Source organism: Vipera ursinii (assembly GCF_947247035.1).
Source record: "Vipera ursinii genome assembly, chromosome: 3".
In the NCBI taxonomy this organism is placed as follows: domain Eukaryota; kingdom Metazoa; phylum Chordata; class Lepidosauria; order Squamata; family Viperidae; genus Vipera; species Vipera ursinii.
Window position 1 is genome coordinate 173,904 of NC_139516.1, and position 14,467 is coordinate 188,370.

Consider the following 14,467-nt stretch of genomic DNA (forward strand, 5'->3'; position numbering starts at 1 on the left):
CTGCGGGGGGCCGAGGGGCCCAGAGGCGGCCCTGCTCTCGCCCCGGCTACCTACCTTATTTCCACAGAAAAGCGCATCCCCTGGCACATCTCCTACCGGCAGTACAGCCGGCACCTCCAGGAGGACAAGCAGATCCGGGTGGTGGCCATGGGGGAGGAGAACACCACCTGGCAGAAGGCCCTGGCGGAAAAGACCATCACGGTGGCCACTCCCCCCATCCTGATCCACGTAGGTGGCCTCCCCACAGGCTGATCCCCCCCGCCCCCTGCAGTGCTGCCCAGCGGTTCTGTGGGGGGCCATGCTGCTCCCGACTTTCTAACCCCCCTTCTCTCCCCCCCCACGGTGCAGGTGATGTCCCCCGTGGTGCTGCACCAGCCCTTCCAGTTCCGGGTGGAGTTTGTCAACCCCCTGGCCGAAGCCGTCAGTGATGGCCTCCTGGCCGTGGAGGGCGCCGGCCTGGTGCGAGGCCGAGCCGAGATACAGTGAGTGGGGCTGGGCTAGGGTTGGGGTGAGGTGGGTGCTGCAGCTCTGCCTGGGATGGGGGGGCAACTGTCTCCCAAGGAATGCTGCATGGGCGGGGGTGCTCTTCCCTTTCCGCACCACACAATCCCACGTGGGTGTTGCGTCACTGCAAGAGCAGCCATGTCTGGACTTGCCTAGATGTCTCCCAGCAGATGAGGGGGGAGCTGGGCAGAAACACGGAGCCCCCCCGCGCTGCCTGCCGAGCCCCCCTGGGAGCTGGCAGGGAGAGAGCAGCCAGCCGCCCAGGCGAGGCCACCCAGTCGCCTGAGGGTAGCCCAGAGAGCGGGTGGGGCACTCCCTCTGGAAGGTGCCAGAGGCTCCCTGGCCGGGCCTGTTTTGTGCCTGCAAAGGCCCCGAGAGAGCCAGACAGGACGAGAGTGGCCCTCAGCGGCTGCCCCGGAGCGAGGGAGGAAACGCTCTGGTGGGGGAGGCCTGCCCTTCCGAGGCTTGGGCTGGGAAACTGCAGGGTGGGGAGCTGGCCTCTGCTGGAGGGATGAAGGCCAGCACGGAGCCTCTGCCTTTGCCCCCTCCAGGTTGGGCTTCCTGCCTGCCGGACAGCAGGCCAGCCTCACGCTCCAGCTGATCCCCTACAAGAGTGGGCCACGGCAGCTGCACCTCACGCTCCGGAGCAGCCTCTTCCCCCCCCTGAAAGGACACAAGCAGCTGCAGGTGGCCGAAGGCGGCTGGAGGACAGGCTGGCTGCCTTAGCCGTGGCCATGGAGGGGCTGCGTCACAAGAGCAGCCTCGATGACCCCCTCCCCCCTTCAACGCACTTAATAAACCGAATGTTGCACCGATGGGGTCTTTTCTCGGGAGCAGCTTCTCCAAGACCCCCAGGCAGAGTCCATGTGAAGCTGTGGGAGAACTCACCACTGCACTGGCTGCAAATGAAGCCCCCCCTGCTCTCAGCTTCTGGACGTTTAGTGCAGGGGTGTCAAACTCAATTTCATTGAGGGCCGCATCAGCATTGCTGTTGCCCTCAGGGGGCCGGGCGGGTATTGCCAGGGTGGGTGTGGCCTACTGGGTGGGCGTGGCTAGAGTGCATATGGCCTACTGGGTGGGCGTGGCCAGCTCTACATTGTTCGCATCAAGGGTGCCTATGGGGGCCTGGGCAGGAGTGGGACAGATCTGAGGGTCTCTGGCAGGAGGAGGGTCTCTGGGCCAGGGCCAAGGCAGTGGGGGCCGTTCCCTCACTGTTTCCAGGATGGCTTCGCAGGCCACATGAAACCACTTCGCGGGCCAGATCCGGCCCCTGGGCCTTGTGTTTAGTGCTTTCAGGGGAACTTCCGGCTTTGGGGCAATGTGTGGGTGATGGGAAGAGAACAATCCTCTCCCAAGAGGGGGGCCCTCCCCCAAGTCAGGGGAGATGGGGAGTGGGACGGGGGGGGAACAGAGCAGCACTGAAGGTGGGTTGAGCAAGGCAAAGGGCTGTGTTTTACCTCAAGATTTCATACACAAAAGGCTCCTGTTACAACGCAATGTCGAAACAGCCACAGAAATAAAGTCCCAAGCAAGGACAGCCTGGACAAAAGCTGCCCCCAGTCGCCTCTTTGGGCGAAGCAGATGCCCGCCGATCCTGCAGCGGAGCTCAAGGGACTGGGAGGAGGGCTCCTGTGGAGATTCTCCCCCCCCCCCGAGCAAAGGCAGCCGTGCCCCATGGACCCTCCCCTGGCAGGGCTGCAGAAGGCCAAACCCGCCCCTGGACTGCCCTCTCCAGCTCCCCTGGCCACTGGGTGCTGCCTTCCCTGAGGAGCTTCCCCCCACAAGGAGCAGGCCAGCAGGGAGGCACTCCGTGTCCTCTGGTGGGCCACAGCCACAACTGACCACCCCACCTGGTAGCTGCCCCCGGCCAGCTAGGAAGAAGGGAACGATGGGGTGGAAAACTGGAGACCCAGGCCCCCTGGTCCTCTGCACGCGCCCCTGCCCACCCCTTCCCTTGCCACTTAGGTTACTGCTTCCGTGCCATGTCACAGCCTCTCTGGAGCCGGAGCTGTGAGTGTGTGCTTGTGTTAGAAAAACAACCAGACTGCAAGCATTCCAATCTTCTTGCACAAAGGCCAAGGGTCCTTTACTGCCCGCAGTCGGAACAAAAGCGCTACGGCTGCTCCTTCGGCCGGGCGTCTCCCACGAACAGACCCTCCCCTACCAGGCCAGGGTCTCCCAGCAGGCCTTGGGTGTAGTCCTTGATCTTGCCCAGGTTGTGGTCCACTGCTCCAGCCAGGAACCGCACCCAGCTCTCTTCGGAGGGAGGGCAGACGTGGCTCGTCCTGTGGGAGAGACGGCAGGCAGCTCAGGCTCCCCTGCCGGCAAGAAAGGGCGGCCGCCTGCCAGCCTGGCCTCGAGGCAAATGACCCACAGAGAGAGAGACGCTGCCTGGAGACCAAGGGCAGGTCCAGAACCGGTTCCCTTACCTGGCGATCTCCAGCATCCTCATTAGCACTGAAGCCAGTTTCCCAGCCTGAAAAGGGATCAGCACGTGAGCAAGGAGCCTGGCGGCTGTGAGCCCCCCCCCCACAGGTGAAGTGCACCTCGCCAAGGGTCCCAGGGGGCTTCAGTTGTGATTAACAGCCTGCCTCCAGGGATCCCCGCTGACAAATCCTGGCTGCCCAGGCCCATGGGGAGGAGAGCTCCCCCCCCGCCCAGGGAAGGAGTTGAGCAGCCTCTCCTCCGATGGGTCCTTCCCCAAAGGCAGACTCTCAGGACTTTGGGACATGCTCCGTTTCCCTTGCAGGCGGCCCCAAAGCAGCCTGGAGCGACCCTCCCAGCTGAGACGCCCTCCGTGGGGAGGGCCGAGGGGTGAGGAATCGCGCTGGGCCTCCCACAGGTCTGGTCAGCCAGGAAGGGGCTCCCGAGTGACACCACCCAAGTCCCTCCTGGACCAACTTGCATTCAGCCGCAGAGTGAGCTGGTTCACGGGCGGGCAGAGGCTGAGCACCAATTCGTCCACACTAAAATGCAGAACACAAAATCAGCACAGGGTCAGCACAAACACAGCTGGCACAATGCAGTGTGTCTCGGGTAAGTTGGGTCTCGCAGGGGTGACTGTTGGGAGCAGATGCAGCAAGTGAACTCCTTGGAGGCAGGAGAAGCCCCCTCCTCGCCATGTGGGTCCCACTCCTGCGCTCTGCGGGGCCTCGGTGACTCTCACCTGGGGCTGAGCTCAGCTGCAGCCTCGGCCAGCGCGTCCAGCTGAGCCACCTGCTCCTCCGAGTCTGCTCCGCCGTGAGTTCTCATGGCCCCCAGTAACTTCCTCAGCCCAGCCTTGGTGGCCTTCACCAGCCCCTTGCAGGGGCCCAGCAGCTGCCGCTCGGCATCGGTCCAAGCAAAGGCGCAGTTTCCTGGGAAGCCCAGCATTTCATCCTCCAGCAGATCACCGGGAGAAGCCCCTCCCTCAGCCTGCATCTAATGCAAACACAAACCTATCACAAGTGTCTCAGTGTGAGGGAATGGCAGCACCTGGGCAGCTGGGGGAAGGAGGGAGGGGAGACACGAACCAAGGCTCCTGGGAGAAGCCCTTACAGGAGAGTCACTAACCGGGGGAGGGGACCCAGGGGGCACCTTCGGGGCTCAGCCACCTCCGATGCGGTACGGCATCGCAAGGGTGCAGAAGCATCACCCCGGACATCCTGAAGAAACCAACAGGGGTCACAATGGCGAAGACTGGGACAGAATTCCAAGGCTCGGAGGAATCAGCCAGGCCCTGAGATGCAAGTGGGAAGGTCTGTGGAGTGGGTGGTCTCAGGGATCTATTCTTCTCTGCTGGAAAGCCGTGACACCACCCCCAACAGGAGGGGAAACAGGATCCACTCCAAGAGCAAGAATCAGATTCCCCAGCTGCGGGGTCTGGCCAGTAGGAAGGACTAGGCAGACCAGAGAATGCTTACATTCCATTCCACATACAGCCCAATTTGTTCAAGTAGCAGCTTACAACCGCATGTAATAAGCATGTCAGCTGCCCGTGGTCCCTGGGGTTTTGAAGGCAATTGCCAATTGACAGGACGGGCCAGTGACAAAACCTCAAAGGGGGGGGGGGGCAGAAGAGCATCTCAGGGTAAATTAAAGCCAAGTTCTGATTACTCTTTATTGGAGTTGAAGCTTTCTGGGCTAAATAGCACCTGGGACTTTAAAGACATGCCACGGGTTCATTCACAGAACGGCTGGCAAAGAAAGCTGCAACCCGTTTTATCGTAGAGCCATCATGCTCCCCCCTCGACTCCCTTAGATCCCCCCCAGACCCTCCCTGCCATCATTGCCCACCACTTCTGTCCAGGAAAGCTAGTGCAAGTTTTATAAAACACAGGCACTGCTCCTACGTGGCTGCTTCCCGCTGTCTTCAAGTTAAAAGGCCCAGCAGCCCCGCCCACTGCCTGTTGTCTGGAACAGACGGTGGGCACCTACACGCCTCAAAGCTCCCCACGTGCATAGCTGCCCCCTCCCTCTCGCCAGGGAAGAAGGCCTCTCTTTACTCCCAAGCTCTGGCAGTGGCTGGGCCTTTACCCCAGGCAGCCCGAAGCAGCTCCCCTCTCTCCCCACCTGCTCCATTTCCTCCAGTGCGTCCTTGACGAGCTCCAGGCAGGAAGAGATGGCCAAGGTGACGGCTGCCAGGTTGTCTAATCAGCGAGAACACGGGGTGAGCACTCTGGGGAGGGTGTGGCCGGAGCCCCAGCTCAGCCTGCGCCCATTCTCTGGCCAGAGCAGGGGCTGGCTGCTGGCCCGGACTTCTCTCTCGCCACTCACCATGCGGCAGGCAGGAAACTCGGTCGCAGGCCTCCCAGACGCCTCCGGTGGAGATCAGCTGCTCCTGGGACAGACTGCAAGAGAGATGGCGTGACAGGGACCTGTAGCCAACATGCAGCTGGAAGGCTGGGGTCAGGAGAAGAGAGCTTTGCTCAGCCGAGGACCCCCGACCTCACTCATCAACTCGGCCTCCTGGGCAGTTTTCTGGGGAGGGAAAGCAGAGGGGCAGCCACGGTGGGAGAAGGCTCACCTCTCCTGGGGGGTCCGAAGGATAACCTCTGTGAGCTGAATCATCCCCTCCACCACCTGGATCGTGGCACAGCGGACGGCATCGTTCAGGGTCTTCCCTGGGAGAGGCAAAGGGAGTTCTGCAGCGCTTAACTTGCAAAGCGTAGTAGCGAGACTCCTCACAGCAGCTCCCTCCAGCCGTCACTGAGGAGCTCCGGGCCTCTCCCCAGCTTGAGAGAAGGGACGGAGGGCTGACGGTCAGCGCCGGCGGCCCGAAGGCTCTTTGCGCTGCTGTAACGGGGCCCCCCGCTGCTGCCTCACCTTGGCTCTGCGGGAGCCGGTGATACACCGAGACGGCTCCGAGGACAGCAACGCGCAGCTCTTCGCTCAGCCTCTCGCACGTCTGAGGACGAACCAACCGCAAAGGTTAAGCTGCCATCCCCAACAAGGCTGCGTGAATCCCAGGCCCTCCAAGGCCTAGAGCGGCCCCACTCCGCCTCCTACTTTCCCACCTGAACGAGCGAGCCAAGTTCAGAACGGGGAGTCGACCCGGGGGGGGGGGAAGCCTCGCTCGAGGCGAGCCCAGGCGCAGCGCGAGGGAAGGCCTCGCACCGCCACAACCTCGCGGGCGGAGGGGGGGACCCCGCTAAGGCTTCGGCACGCGCGCGAGCCCCCCCTCCCTGCCTCTGGGGGGGGAGGGCGACCCACCTGGGGGTCTCGGGCGGCGGCGGCCAGGCTGAGCCGCGTGGCTTCCCGCGAGGCGGCCCCGAAGGCTCCGGCTGCCAGGGGAGGAGAGCGAGGCCCGCGTCAGAGGAAGCCCGGCCGGGGACCGGAGGCCGCCCCTCCCCCCCGCCGCCTCACCCAGCGCCTCCCAGAAGCGAGCCCGGTGGAAGGCCTCCTCCGCCTCCGCCGCCTCCCCGCCGCCTCCGCCTCCTCCGCCCGGCAGCCCCGCCAGCGCCTCCCGCAGCGCCTCCCGCAGCGCCTCCATGGCCGGCCACTCCGGGGCGGAAGGAGGTCCGTCCCCCGGGAGGGTCCGGGCGGGGGCGCTTCCGGCCCCTTCCCTGCCCTTTTCCTTCGCGAAGCCTCTCGAGTTTTGTCTCGGCCGCCCCTCGCGTTTCAGCGACCCTCGAGGAGAGTGCCGGTCCGGGGCGTTTGCGGAGCCGTGTTTCTCTCCAGGTTCAGGAGCGCTTCCCGGCGTTGCCGCTGGGGGCGCTCCTGAACGGGGGGGCCCTTTCGGAGCGTCCCGCGTTTCCGACCGGAGCGAAGGGTCGGGGACCGGAAGTCGCGTGCTTCCCCGCAGCCACGATGGAGGCCGGAGCCAAGCGGGGCCCGGAGGAGCCGGAGCGGACGGACTCGGAGTCGGAGGTGAGGGGCGGGCAACGGGGCGGGCGGGCGGCGGTGAGAGATTTGCGCCGCCAACCGACTCTCTCTTCCCCGCAGGAGGAGCCGGCGGCGGCGGCGGCGGCGGGCCGAGGAGACTTCGCGGCGGGCTTCGCGTTCTCCGAGAAGGAAGCGGCGGCGGGGCCGGGCGGCGGGGCCTGGGCGGAGGCGCTGGGGCAGCTGAAGCGCAAGGTAGGCGCCGGGGGCGGCGGGGCGGGAGCGGGGTCGGCCGCAGCGCCCCTCTCACCTCTCGGTCCCCTCCCCCCCCGCAGCGCTGCGCCACCAGCCTGGACGAGAAGATCGCGACGGTGCGGAGGCAGCGCCGAGCTCAGGTCAGAAGCCGCTCCCAGCGCCGCCTCGTACGGGGCCTGCCTTGCGGCGCTTCCCTTCCTAGGGGAGAGGAGGAGGAGGCGGCGGCGGCGGCGGCCCGCTGGGCGCGGGGCTTTGGCCCGGGTGATTGAGCCGGAGGAACGTCGCCCTTCTGCAGGAGAAGGCGACCAAAGAAGGAGCGGCAAGGAAAGATTGCGGAGGGGCCACCCGGGAAAATGAGGCAAAGGCCGGGGGAGACAGCGAGGAGGAAGAGGAAGAGGAGCTGCAGTCGGAACCTTCCTCGGCCGACGAGAGCGTCTTCACCAAAGCTGGTAATTAGCGCTGGCCTTGAGGGAGGCTCACCCAGGAGAGGCTCCCAGGGTGGGCACCAGCTTGCGTTCCTTGTTGCCGGGAGGTCCGTCCTCTGCTTTTGATAAGCTTAATCAGGGCCAGAGATCAACTATATGCAGGGGGTAGAAAGGACCAGGTTACGATGAAATACGATTAGGAAATTTATGGTTCAAGATATTGTTAAAACTTCTTTCCTTATACGGTATATGGAAGCCATAATGGGTTATTTGTTTCGGTGTCACGTAATGCATAAACTCTAACGTGAACTGAATTTGGATTGAACGTGTACAGAGACAACCAGCTAGTACTTGGTACTGTTTCATAAAATTGCACCGTAGATTAGTTAATTATACGGTGAATGTCTCAATTCCGTTGCTCTTGTATTTTGTAACATAAGTACACAGCAATTGCTTTTTTTGTAGATACGCTGAAGCTGAAGGAGCGGTGGAAACAGAAACATGGTGTAAAGGAGGTGAGCGTTAGTGGGGTGAAGTCATACCAAGTTGGAGGGTCTGTTAAGTCCAACCTTTGCTCCCTGCAGCCTCTCAGGTAGAGAGCCATCGGCCATTTTTTTTTATCGCAAGTGGAGGACGAATGGGATGAGTTTACACACTGCTAATTCATCACAAATTGGCTTGGTTTTGAGCTATTGTGCATGCGCTTGATCATTGTGATTTGTTCATAGCTTTAGCGTTGCGCATATGCCAGACCACTGTGATTTGTTTCCAAAGAATTGTTAAAATAGACCTTGGCTTTGTACGAAGGAGGGCTGCTAGCAGAGGTCTGCTTCTGTGTAATATGGTTGGAGGGTTCACACTGTTGTTTTTCTCTGGCCTAATTTTTAGGAAGCCACACAGTTCTTTCAGGAAGACGCTTCGCAGTATGACGATAGTTTGTCCTTCCAAGATATGAACCTCTCCCGGCCGTTGCTGAAGGTACCGTTTTGAAATGTGAGCTTGAGGTGCCTGGTGTCCTGTACGGATAAAGCCCAAATAAATCTGAGGTGTCTGAAGATCCAGTGTTGGGATACGGTGCTTACTGCAAAAGAGTCCGCTGGAAGCATAGAAAAGCAGCACAAATAGCAGACAATCCAAGGAGTGGCAGATTTCTCAGGTTCCAAATGGCTGCTTGGAAGAAAGTGCAGTCTGGGCCCTTCCCAAGGCCTTTCCACGCTCAAAAGGCTTTGGGGACGAAGTGACGTTCTAGGAACGAGTTCCAAGTGAAAACCTTTCAGTGGAGTTTTGTGGCTTCTATAGGACAAAGAGCCTGATAGTTTTTAGGAAAGAGTTGGACAGTAGTAGTCTCAGGTGCACCTTGCAGAAAGAAAAGAGCAGGGTAAACGGTTAATTTTTAAACACCCTCCTCTTTGGCATTTTTCCTATAAAAATGGGAAATATCGAGTAACTAAAAGAGGTAAATGTTAAGTACGATGGCCCTGCTTAAGAACAAGAACACTTTAGTAAAGGCTCTTCCTAGCGACGTAACTCGATCTCTACTGGGACAGCTTCAGACGTTTGCACACTGACCTTCGTAATGCTGTCTCTGTTGCCAGGCCATAACTGCCCTGGGCTTCAAGCAGCCCACCCCAATCCAGAAGGCCTGCATCCCTGTAGGACTGTTGGGGAAGGACCTGTGTGCGTGTGCGGCCACAGGAACAGGTGTGTTGCGCCTGGCTGGAGGTGGGAAATGGGCTTGGAATGACTTCTGCCGCCTGTGGGTCTTACCTTCTTTGCCTGCCTTCCAGGAAAGACTGCGGCCTTCATCCTTCCTGTCCTGGAGCGCCTGATCTACAAGCCTCGGCAGGCCCCCGTCAGCCGGGTGTTAGTGCTGGTGCCAACCCGGGAGCTGGGCATCCAGGTGCATTCCGTTACAAAGCAGCTGGCTCAGTTCAGCAGCATCACGGCGTGCCTGGCAGTGGGTGAGTGAGCCGGCGTTGGGCGTTTCCACGGCCGGTTCGCTTGATCTGCTTGTTGTTTGGGGATTGTTGGGCTGCACATCGTTTGTGTTGTTGCAGGCGGCTTGGACCTCAAGACCCAGGAGGCAGCCCTGCGCTCTGGCCCTGACATTCTCATCGCCACTCCTGGCCGCCTCATTGACCATCTGCACAACTGTCCTTCCTTCCACCTGGGCAGCATTGAGGTCCTCATTCTGGATGAAGCCGACCGGTGAGAGGATGGTTTTAATTCCCCCGGGGCCGAGATGCGGATCCGGCTCTCCTCGGGCCCTCTAAGCCCCATGGTCTGAGCTTTGTACGGTGGGTCAGGGAGAGGGCTGGCCCAGCCATTGGCTCTTGTCCCCTCCTTGCACGTTAGGATGTTGGATGAATATTTTGAGGAGCAGATGAAGGAGATCATTCGGATGTGTGCTCGACATCGCCAGACCATGCTCTTTTCTGCCACCATGACAGACGAGGTACCGCAGGCGCCTGGCATGGTGGAGGGCAGGCAGGAGGAGAAGTGGGGTGGGGACGAGAAGCCTCGCCTGGCAGGGCTGCTCTGGAGCAGCAGAGGAGGCCTTGTTCCGGTCACCTCTGGAGGAGAGCCTCTGGGGGTGCTGCTTCTTGGAAGGGCTCTGTGGGGCCGGGCTGAGGAACTTCCCCTTTCCCTTTGGCAGGTCAAGGACTTGGCTTCGGTTTCTTTGAAAAACCCAGTCCGGATCTTTGTGAACAGCAACACGGAGGTGGCCCCCTTTCTGCGCCAGGAGTTTGTCCGCATCCGGCCCAGCCGCGAGGGGGACAGGGAGGCCATTGTGGCAGGTGGGAGCTGGTGGACCAGCGTCCGGTGGCGGGTTCAGGCAGGGGGGGAGCCGGCCATGATGGGTCTCCCTCTGCTCTCCAGCCCTGCTGACCCGGACGTTCCCTGACCACGTGATGCTCTTCACCCAGACCAAGAAGCAGGCTCACCGCCTGCACATCCTCCTAGGCCTGATGGGCCTGCGTGTCGGGGAGCTGCACGGCAACCTTTCCCAGGCCCAGCGCTTGGAGGCTCTCCGGTAGGCGGGGGGGCGGGAGAGAGAGGGCGGCTGGGGAGGGTCAGGTCGGGGCCAGGCCGGCCTTTTCAGGGGCTCCTTCCTCGGCAGGCAATTCAAGGACGAGCAGATCGACGTCCTGGTGGCCACCGATGTGGCTGCCCGAGGCCTTGACATTGAAGGCGTCAAGACAGTAAGGTCCCTCCCGCTCGGCCCTGCCCCCTCCTCCCAGCCACCAGCCTCTTTTTCTCAGGGGCCGGTGATCTTTGCTGCCTCCTCTCTACTTGCAGGTGATCAACTTCACCATGCCCAACACCACCAAGCACTACGTCCACCGGGTGGGGCGCACGGCTCGGGCAGGGCGCGTGGGCCGCTCTGTGTCCTTAGTGGGCGAGGAAGAGCGCAAGATGCTGAAGGAGATCGTCAAGGCCGCCAAGGCCCCCGTGAAGGCCAGGATTCTCCCCCAGGGTAACGGCTGTGGGGAGGCTTAGTGGGCGGGTTAGGCCCTCGCCTTGCTATGAGGGATTCAGTGGCGACAGCGGTCTTTCTCTGCCCCAGATGTGATTCTGCGGTTCCGGGAGAAGATTGAGAAGCTGGAGCCAGATGTGTACGCTGTGCTGCGCCTGGAGCGGGAAGAGCGGGAGCTGCAGTGCTCAGAGGCCCAGGTGCGCCAGGCGGGAGGGGGTCTCCTGGGCTGAGTTCTCTGCCCACTGAGGGAGTGGAGAAGGGGTGGAGGTGGGAAACTGCTACTCTGTTTTCAGGGGGCTGATTTGGGAGAAACGCATTTCGCTCTAAGAGTGGAGAAAACCACACCTTGGTGGCCCAGGTCCAGGCAGAGAACGAATTTGGCGTTGCATTTCAACACCTGCAGGATCTAGCGTGGCGGGAGGGGCTGTCTCAGCTGCTGCTTCACTGCGGGCTGAGTAACATCCTCCCCTTCTCCCCCCCCCCTGCCCAGGACCAACGAATCTGGTCCCACAGCTCCACTGGCTGGCCTGGGGAAGACCCGTCTGCCACGGCTGCGTTTGGGCTCTGACCACATCTGCTCTCCTTCCAGATCAACAGTGCCAAGCGGAGGTTGGAAGCGGGTTCCCAGCAAGCAGCAGCTGGGGGCGCTCCCCGCAGCTGGTTCCAGAGCCAGGAGGAGAGGAAGAACGAGAAGCGTAAGGCTGGGCTCTGGGGAAGGGCTTGGATCCGTCCAGGCCTGGGTCTGACCTCCCCGCTTCCCTCCCAGTTGCCAAGGCCCTTCAGGAGTTTGACCTCGCGCTTCGAGGCAAGAAGAAGAGAACCAAGTTTGTGAGGGATTCCCAGAAGAAGGCTCAGCCCACGGTGAGCAGCTGCCTGCCTGGTGGAGGACCGGGGGGGGGGGGGTTAGGACTGGCGCTTGGGCCCCCGGCCCCTCCCCAGTCAGCCTTGCCAGCGTCTATCTTGTTGCAGCCTGAGGAACGCTCCCAGTTTGAGATCTTGAAGGCCCAGATGTACGCCGAGCGGCTAGCCAAGAGGAGCCGTCGGCCCAAGCGAGCCCGGGCCATGCCGGAGGAAACGCCACTGGCAGAAACGGAGGCTGGTGAGAGGGCCTCTCTTTCCCGTCTTCCGAGGCCAGTGGTTCCGGAGGCGGGGCGGGGGGCCTCTGGGGGAGAGGGGGGCTTTCCTCCGTGACTGGCTTACAACCTGCCCTCTCGGCTCTCCTCTCTCCGAAAGGGCCCAAGAAGCAGCGCAAGAAGAAAACTTCGGCCTTTGACGTGGAGCTCACCAACACGAACAAGAAAGCCCTGAAGCAGTATCGAGCGGGGCGAGTATTGCTGTTCCGCCCTTGCAACACCCCCCCCCTTTGGTGGGCAGTTTGGGGGCGCTCTCTAGAGCACCGAGGGTGCTTCACCTCCGTTGTCTGGGCCCAGAAGCCCAGCCTGGGTGGGAGAGGTCCAGGGAGGGGAAGTGCAAACAAAGTCCCAGAAGGCAGCCGCCGTGGTTCCTGTGCCCAGAGGGTCACCAGGAGTGAAGCTGAACTTGAAAGCATCTTCTCATCCGCCCAGCCCCCCAAGCCCCTGGGCGGATGAGAGGGAAAGGCCTCTTTGTCCCTTTGAGGCTCCACTGAGGGCCACGCTCCTTCCCTCCCCAGGCCTTCCTTTGAAGACCGCCAGCGTCTGGGCCTTCAAGGGAGAAGGAGAGGAGGAAAATTCAAGACCAAGTCCAGGTAAGGCTCCAGTACACCCAGTCTTCCTTCCTGGATTGTCCCCCAAAGTGCTGCTTTTTCAAGAGAAAACTGGACACTCTCTTTTTTTTCTCTGGAGACGTTTCGCTTCTCATCCCAGAAGCTTCTTCAGCTCTGATTGGATGGTGGAGGGAGGTCATTCCCCACCATCAGAGTCCAGTCAGAGCTGAAGAAGCTTCTGGGATGAGAAGCGAAACGTCTCCAGAGAAAAACAGGGAAGTCCGGTTGCCTCCTGGAAAAGGAGCCCCTTTGGGGCAACCCTGACCTGGATGACTGAGGATCTCCGTAGACGTCCTTCCTGGATCCTTTTCTGGTTCTGAGATTGTTGCTCGCTTGTTCTTCATGCAGGTACAGGCGGAAGTGAGCGCACCTGGGAGCTGGGTGGCAGAGGCCTCCACCTGGCAGCCCTCGTGGAATTCAAGACCCCTTCAGATCAGCTCTCGTGGCGGCAGGAGCCGCCGAGCAGTGCCCAGAAAAAGACAGCTGGCTGCTTTGGGACTTGGCTGAAGAACCGGACCTTGGGAGGGATGTCGGTAGGGCCTCCCTCGTGGTCCGTTTTCTCGCTTCTCTGAAACTTCCTAGGAAGACCTTGAGACCAAATAAACGACTGTGTTGTGGACTCACCTATGTTGCCCGAGGGTTTTGTGTGATCCAACAGCTATTAAAGGAGGCTATGAAAATTCCAAGAAGTCACCAAAACAGTTCTTGGTAACAATGAGGTGTTCTGCTAAAATCAGCAGGGGGAAGATAGAAATGCTTTAAGGGCAAGGGCAACCCCCTTATCCTGGCACCGGAGCCGTACCCTTCTCCTTGGATTACTCTGCCCCACTGGGGTCTGCAGCTGCCAGCAAAGTGGGGGACCTCCAAGGAGGTTCTTCCCAGCTTAATGGAGCAGCCGGTAAGATCCAAGGGCTGCGGCTGGGACGGAGCTGCTTTCCTCACTACAGCCGTCGCTTTAGGCAGAGGTCTGTTTATTTGCCTGCCTGAAGACCAGGGGGTGTCTCCTCACCTCCCCCCCCAGCCCAGCAATAGTCTCCTCTGTATTGTCTAGGAGTGTGGCCTTCTGCCCAGCTTCAGAACCAGGTGTATGCCCACCCGCCCGCATGACACAAGCAGACAAACCACCTGTCATGGTGAGGCAGGAACCTTTACTGACTTGCCAAAGTTTGGGGTGAAATGCACAGGACACTTTACCTGATTGTATTGCAAGCGGATTCTTCTTGGCTACTTCAGCATTTGGAATTGTGAACTTTTCAAATACGGCAGCATTCCAAAGTATTAACATTAACAACTGGAAGGATAAATCCACACTTAATTGTGGAATGTTCAGTGACTGATGTAAGTTGCTTATTAATACTGCCGTTGTGGCTTTTAAAGCAATATAGGCTTTTGAGGAATTTGATCAGTGGAGGGGGTTGTTCGGCCCAATTTAATTTCCCAGGGTTTATGCAGAATGTGTCCCTCTGCAGTGAGCTCTAGCCAGTGTGGAGCGTGCAGTAGAACACCTGGAGAAAAATTGTGCATTGGCCATTGTTGGTACAGGAAGTATCAGAGCTAGTGCGCTGTGCTTGGATTATATTTCCTGTAACAGCATCTAAAGCCTCAGCTATGAAGAAATCTCAGCTGTCCCAACATAAACATCACATACAGTTTGTTAGCGAGTCAATTTAAGGCCTTGATGGTGTTAGTGGAATGTGGGCCTGCTCTCCAGTGATGACTTCCAATTCCAAAAGTCCTGAACCAGCAGAGCCAAACTATTAA

The 14,467-nt window shown here is 60.2% G+C and overlaps 4 protein-coding genes across 5 annotated transcripts in view; 3 read left to right on the forward strand and 1 right to left on the reverse strand.

Annotated features, from left to right (window-relative positions):
• Nucleotides 1–252, forward strand: part of LOC310637712 (uncharacterized protein) — a gene marked incomplete at its 3' end in the record, with an annotated part of 29,850 nt that extends 29,598 nt beyond the window's left edge. Inside the window, exon 32 of the mRNA XM_083358213.1 lies at nt 68–252. Coding sequence (XP_083214339.1) covers nt 68–252 — 185 coding nt within the window. The remainder of the gene's footprint in view (nt 1–67) is intronic.
• An 8-nt stretch (nt 253–260) lies between these two features.
• On the forward strand, nt 261–1,424 carry LOC310637291 (protein-glutamine gamma-glutamyltransferase 5-like). Its single transcript, XM_083357641.1, has 2 exons — nt 261–482; nt 1,056–1,424. Exons 1-2 carry the CDS (start codon nt 352–354, stop codon nt 1,228–1,230), a joined length of 306 nt encoding a protein of 101 aa, XP_083213767.1. The 5' UTR covers nt 261–351; the 3' UTR covers nt 1,231–1,424.
• A 1,133-nt stretch (nt 1,425–2,557) lies between these two features.
• On the reverse strand, nt 2,558–6,537 carry CCNDBP1 (cyclin D1 binding protein 1). The gene is made up of 10 exons (XM_083360414.1): nt 6,349–6,537; nt 6,196–6,266; nt 5,809–5,890; nt 5,510–5,606; nt 5,260–5,333; nt 5,056–5,132; nt 3,671–3,924; nt 3,410–3,470; nt 2,934–2,980; nt 2,558–2,789 (listed from the first exon to the last, which is right to left on the reverse strand). The coding sequence occupies exons 1-10, from the start codon at nt 6,473–6,475 to the stop codon at nt 2,618–2,620; spliced, it is 1,062 nt and encodes a 353-aa protein (XP_083216540.1). The 5' UTR covers nt 6,476–6,537; the 3' UTR covers nt 2,558–2,617.
• A 34-nt stretch (nt 6,538–6,571) lies between these two features.
• On the forward strand, nt 6,572–13,329 carry DDX27 (DEAD-box helicase 27). 2 transcript variants are annotated; one of them, XM_083360413.1, is made up of 21 exons: nt 6,572–6,852; nt 6,928–7,059; nt 7,140–7,199; nt 7,355–7,508; nt 7,950–7,999; nt 8,373–8,462; nt 9,080–9,185; nt 9,272–9,445; nt 9,542–9,692; nt 9,840–9,939; nt 10,141–10,282; nt 10,365–10,518; nt 10,606–10,687; nt 10,785–10,962; nt 11,053–11,159; nt 11,552–11,657; nt 11,729–11,823; nt 11,932–12,061; nt 12,196–12,286; nt 12,614–12,688; nt 13,055–13,329. In XM_083360413.1, the coding sequence occupies exons 1-21, from the start codon at nt 6,793–6,795 to the stop codon at nt 13,068–13,070; spliced, it is 2,253 nt and encodes a 750-aa protein (XP_083216539.1). In that variant the 5' UTR covers nt 6,572–6,792; the 3' UTR covers nt 13,071–13,329. The 2 variants fall into 2 exon arrangements, 1 of the variants encoding a protein (XP_083216539.1); XR_014492214.1 differs by lacking the exons at nt 11,932–12,061; nt 12,196–12,286; nt 12,614–12,688; nt 13,055–13,329 and having other exon boundaries at nt 11,256–11,657.
• Nucleotides 13,330–14,467: the final 1,138 nt, after the last annotated feature.

Coding starts and splice junctions, on each gene's coding strand:
- CCNDBP1 (XM_083360414.1), bottom strand. CDS start 6,475: ATGGAGGCGCTGCGGGAGGCGCTGCGGGAGGCGCTGGCGGGGCTGCCG. Junction 3,925..5,055: donor CACTGGAGGAAATGGAGCAG/GTGGGGAGAGAG, acceptor TGTTTGCATTAG/ATGCAGGCTGAGGGAGGGGC. Junction 2,981..3,409: donor AGCTCACTCTGCGGCTGAAT/GCAAGTTGGTCC, acceptor ATCCCTTTTCAG/GCTGGGAAACTGGCTTCAGT.
- DDX27 (XM_083360413.1), top strand. CDS start 6,793: ATGGAGGCCGGAGCCAAGCGGGGCCCGGAGGAGCCGGAGCGGACGGAC. Junction 10,283..10,364: donor CAGGGAGGCCATTGTGGCAG/GTGGGAGCTGGT, acceptor TCTGCTCTCCAG/CCCTGCTGACCCGGACGTTC. Junction 11,160..11,551: donor TGCAGTGCTCAGAGGCCCAG/GTGCGCCAGGCG, acceptor CTCTCCTTCCAG/ATCAACAGTGCCAAGCGGAG.
- LOC310637291 (XM_083357641.1), top strand. CDS start 352: ATGTCCCCCGTGGTGCTGCACCAGCCCTTCCAGTTCCGGGTGGAGTTT. Junction 483..1,055: donor CGAGGCCGAGCCGAGATACA/GTGAGTGGGGCT, acceptor TGCCCCCTCCAG/GTTGGGCTTCCTGCCTGCCG.